The 5,414-nt window shown below is 34.6% G+C and overlaps 1 protein-coding gene across 1 annotated transcript; it reads left to right on the plus strand.

Annotated features, from left to right (window-relative positions):
- The first annotated feature begins 252 nt into the window (after positions 1–252).
- Positions 253–4,733, plus strand: LOC18598861 (alpha carbonic anhydrase 4-like). Its single transcript, XM_007028573.3, has 7 exons — positions 253–378; positions 2,131–2,348; positions 2,656–2,762; positions 2,945–3,047; positions 3,769–3,927; positions 4,042–4,095; positions 4,460–4,733. Exons 1-7 carry the CDS (start codon positions 270–272, stop codon positions 4,547–4,549), a joined length of 840 nt encoding a protein of 279 aa, XP_007028635.3. The 5' UTR covers positions 253–269; the 3' UTR covers positions 4,550–4,733.
- Positions 4,734–5,414: the final 681 nt, after the last annotated feature.

Below are 5,414 nucleotides of genomic sequence, written 5' to 3' on the forward strand. Positions count from 1 at the left end.
AGTGCTCTTACTGGCAAATTACCGGCAATTTTACAATCCCATACCAGGCTTTCTATTGGAGCTCACTTCACTGGCCATCAAGAGTTACGGAGAAGTTGTGCGCACTTTCAGGACGCGTAGGATGAGGCATGATTACACTTCCACAGTGAATTCTCACGCAGCTTCAAAATATAAAAGACTAGAAATAGGAAAAAGCACAAAAGCATGTCCCTCTATAAATATCTTCATTATAATCAATGTCTGTAACTGAAACAAGGAAGACAAACACAATGAAGGGTAAGTGTTTCGGTCGCTGTGAACCCCCCACCTTTGCCATTCTCTGTGTTTCTTCTCTTTGTTACCTCCTCCCCATCTGCTTTGCATCCTATGCTGAAGTTGGTATGTTACTCTCCCTCTATCTTTTGTTTTTCTCACTGTTTTGGCAATTGGCATTGCATTCTCCATGACTCTTGGAAAATTGTCCTTAATTTGCTTAATTAATATATCGTCATAAGCCAGATCATGGTTTCTTTCAATCTATTTTCTAGTTTTATTGAATTTGAATCCCATTTTTCTTGTTTTCATCACTTACACTGTCTGTTCTTCACTTTTCCTGTATGTTATTTGATTAGTTTGCTCTTCTTTTCCCTTTAAAAGGTTTGTTCTTTTGGTTCATCACTAGATTGAGGACGGTAACCCCTCTTTATTTTAATGCGTTCAAAGACCAACTTTTGTAGCTAAAATAACACGTAACAACCAAACAAACCAGCAGCAATGTTGCCAATGCTTTGGTCGGTTTCTTGCTTCCATTTTTGGAATATATTACCATTGTAGAAATTACTCCACCCCCAACTTTGGACTGCAAAATTCTTTAATGAAAGAAGGAAAACCTTTCTCTTCACATTTTAATCCATTTTTTTTTATCGATTTATGTGAGAGAACTTTATAATAAAGCATTCTTCCTAACTGAAAAGAAAATACTTGTTTGTCAATTCATTAAATAGACGATAAGTCTTCCTTTTTTTTCTTCTGTAAAGAAGACAATTTTTACAAAATTTTAAGTATTGTTTATATTTTTCCTTGAAATTCCAACATGATAGTTCTTACAATATGATATAAACTGAATTCTCTGGCCAATCTATAGGTGGTTTTTGTTTCTAGATGCATAACTCCTTGCTTAAGTATTTCACTGTTTTCCCCATTATTTTTCAGTTCCTCTAAGATGAATTTGTTCTCTACTTCCCACCAAGGGCAGTCATCTTTTACTGTTGTATTTTAATTTGGCATCAATCTTTCCGTAGCCTTAAGACTTCAGATTTCACAGTTTCCCCTTTTTTTTTTTTTGAATCTTAAATTGTGCTTTTAGTGCAGATCATGGTAATCCAAAGCTTTTGTAACGTTTCACTCTTTGATTGCTTCAGTGTTATAGTTTATGCAATTAATAAATTCCATTAAGGCACTATTAACAAAAGCCGAACATGTTATTCCAACTTTAGTTGGTTTGTTTTTCTTCTGTCTGGGTTTTTTGGCTTATTCTTTTCAATAATAAGCTTCTTTGCTTTTTAAGTGCTGATACGTTGATTCAGTTCAATATATTCTCTCAGAAAGCTAGACAGATTGCAGATTCTCCTGAGTTTTAAGTTTTACTGGACATTTTGTACTACATTATCCTGCTACCTGTTATTTACGTTTGAAGCCAAAGAAAAGAGCAGATTCCCCTGTCTCATTACTCTTATGCTTAATTTTGTTGACAAGGAAAAGATATATACTTTTAATGATTCAAAAGTTCTGATGTTTAAAAGGAAAAGTTATTTACTTAATGACTCAAAAGTCCCATGAAGGTAAAATTTTTTTATTTTGTTTAAAAAATTGTCATTTGCCAGTTCCCATCCATGGAGGATCAAAATGTGGAATCCATCCAAGTTTTTCTGTAACAACCATTAACAAAAACTAGCCAAAATAGAAACGAGTGAGAGAGAACAATCATGCATTTTTTTTTCAATATGAAGCATGGAATTTTTCTTTTTCTCAATACAACATCTAACTTCATGTGCATGATGCACCAAAGCAAAATATTCTCCCTTCACTGTTGTCCATGTCAACAGTATCTGAACTTTTTCCTTTTTCTGGGGGGCGATTGCTCGGGGACAGGGAATGAAATTCCATTTACTTACACTGAAGGAACTGGTAAGGGGCCAAAGGAATGGGGCCATATCAACCCACATTGGAAACTTTGCGACACTGGAAAATTGCAGTCTCCTATAGATCTTCTCAGTGAAAAGGTGCAAGTTCTGCCTAAATTGGGAAAATTGAAAAGGGACTACAAGCCAGCTCCTGCTGTTGTAAAGAACAGGGGACATGACATTACGGTAAAGTGTGCTAACATCTGTTGATTGTTTTCCATTTCAATATCGAATCGTTTTGATAATGAACCACACTACGAATGCAAAGAATTTTAATCAAACAAGTAAAAGTAACCTTAAGTGACTCAACAAGTCATCAATGAGTACTGTTAGATAAACAGTAACTAACCAAAATCCAATTTACAGATGGCATCATGTATTCTCGTTCTGCTAGAATTTTTTGTCTTAATTTTGTTTTATGCTAATCATGAACTATCAGCTGTCACTGTTTCTTGATCAGTTCTACCGTCGTAATCATCTCATATTCTATCAGGTAAGGTGGGAAGGGGATGCAGGAAAAATTAATATAAATGGGACTGACTATAAACTGCTTCAATGTCATTGGCATTCACCATCAGAACATACATTCAATGGAACTAGGTATATCCCTCTCTGCTCTGAGATTTACTTTTAATTTTATATACATACAGTTCAAATCATTAGACTATCTGCATCTATCATTGTAAATAAATGGTTGCTTAATATGTATTTAATAAACTTCTACTTTAGAGTACATATCTAACAGCCATTTATGCAATTTTGGTCCTCAATTTTGTTTACAGACATGAGCTGGAGCTCCACATAGTTCATCTAAGTGCTCATGGAGAGATTGCAGTTGTGGCAATTGTTTTCAAATATGGCCGACCTGATCGCTTCCTCGCTAGGGTATGGAAACATTTTGTTTCACGCGGTACATGTGTATATTTACTCAACTTCGTCGTTTACTTTGAATGCAAGTGCAAGAGCATAATCATGTAGGATATACTTTCATTCATGCATACTTGGACCAGGCAATGAAAATAGGCTAAACGGAAAGATACCAATGCAAGTAATACAAGTAACTTTAATTTACATATTCTTGTGGGAATAGTGGTGAATGGCACATTTCAGACATGAAAAAAGTGTTTGCTCAGTTATGTTCTGATGGAACCATTATCCCAAATACACAAATCGTTTTACCAATTACGGATTATAAATAATTGCTAAGCAAACCATTTTACATCTGAACTATATGGTCATTCTTGTGTAACCACTTTACTACATCCTGCTGCAGAACTCGCTGCCATTTAATAGCTTAAATAGAATGTTGTAGTAGGCTATAAAGAAGGATCTGGTTGCTATGTAATCAGACTCTTCAAATAAACTTGAATATATCTCAGGATAATATTTTCTAAATGGTGAAAAAATTGTTAAGAGTATTAGATTTGTCATATCTAGTAGATCAAAAAGCCTCAGAAAGTAATGTAGAAACAAAAAATTTCACATCTTTCATGTCTACATGCTTATTTGGATGTGTCACTATTTAACCCCAACAACTATTTTGGGGCTGCTTTCCTAATTGTCTTCTTAATTAGCTCTCTCTTCTTCTTTTGCTTTTTTATTGCAGCTTTTTCACCACATAAAAACAATGGGAAATGAAGAGAAAAATCTTGGGATGGTTAATCCGGGGGATATCAAATTTGGTAGCCGAAAGTATTATAGATATATTGGTTCTCTTACCGTACCTCCCTGTACTGAGGGAGTTGTTTGGACAATTGTCAAGAAGGTCTATCACCTACGATTTTCATAATTATATAGACAATAAACACCATAATGGTTCTCAGGGATTCTTCCTCGCTTCATAGATTCTTAATTCACATTTCTATATTGATCTTATTAGGTGAGGACAGCAACAAGGGAGCAAGTAAGAGCGTTAAGGGATGCCGTTCATGATGTAAGTGTTTTTAACTTGAGATATATTATATGTATATATATACACTTATCATTGAGCCAAATGCTCAAGTCCTGAGATAAGTTCTTTTAATTGAAGCAGAAATGACTATAGTGTAAGCTTTTGACATGAACTTAGAAAATTTTGAAGTCCTAAGCCACCCATAGCCACTGTGGGACTCTGTCCTTGGAAAACCATCTTGAGATCAAAACAGAACTGGACTAGAATTGAAGCAAGTTGTAAATGTTTTCTTTTCCTTGGTCAATCAAATGCTATCCATGTTCATGTTTACAATAAAATTCTTTTCTACTGCCCGATGAAATTTTGAGCCGTACTTGAATCTCTGTCTCTCCTCTCTTCTTTCCAGGGATTTGAGGCAAATGCAAGGCCAACTCAGCGACTAGATGAAAGACCAGTTTTGTTCTATGCTCCAAGGATGAATGGCGGCTCTGCTTAGATACATAAAAAGAAATGAAAGAGAAACTGCACCACATAAAATTATAGCTCATACTACTCTTAATACTTACATCATTGAAATAATTTCGACTTTCTTTTCCCGCAAATGAACTGAAAATAAACATTTCAGACTTCATTCAGAAAATGAAGAGCAATTACTTTCATTACCGAAGTTATGGCAGTAAATTTTAGAGATCTTCCTAGTTATGACAAATGCAGTGATTTTTAGTTGATCAGTACTTCCGATTTCTTGCACATGATACTCATTGCTGCATGGAGCTTCTGCTAAAATTTATCCTTTTCAAATCTGAATATATTCTCTTTCACATATCTCCTACATTAATTCGAAATAAAATCTAAGATTTTGTACTAGAGTACTAGCCCCATTAGATGACAAAAAGCTCAATAATCTGTTTACAATTTTATCATCGCATGTCCTTTGCTTTCATATTCATAAGTTTGTATTCTACGTTTAGTAGTTGGTCAATTTTTATGATATGGCTATTTGATTCACCAATGCCTTTTAAAGTTAAGGTATGACCTCTCCATCTTTCAAAAACTAAGATAGAACCTTGTAACACAATCATTTTAAGACTAAGGTAGAACCTCTCTTACTTTCCGAAATTGATTTTGAAATAAACTAAACAAGCAAGAAGAACCTCTAAAAGGTAGATGTTGCTTAGTGAATACAAGATGTTAACAAGATGATAACAAATGTAGGCTCAAAGCTGTATGAACTATGGAAGAAGGTGAAGAATCTTTGATCACAAGGTAATTCTTTGATTCTGCTCTTGTTCTCCTTTGAAACAGACCCAAGACTGAGCTATCTACATTTACAAATTAAATGAGAGCAATTGCGTAGCATT

The sequence above is a fragment of the Theobroma cacao genome, chromosome 5 (genome assembly GCF_053813885.1).
Source record: "Theobroma cacao isolate CCN51 chromosome 5, ASM5381388v1, whole genome shotgun sequence".
NCBI classification, from domain to species: Eukaryota; Viridiplantae; Streptophyta; class Magnoliopsida; order Malvales; family Malvaceae; genus Theobroma; species Theobroma cacao.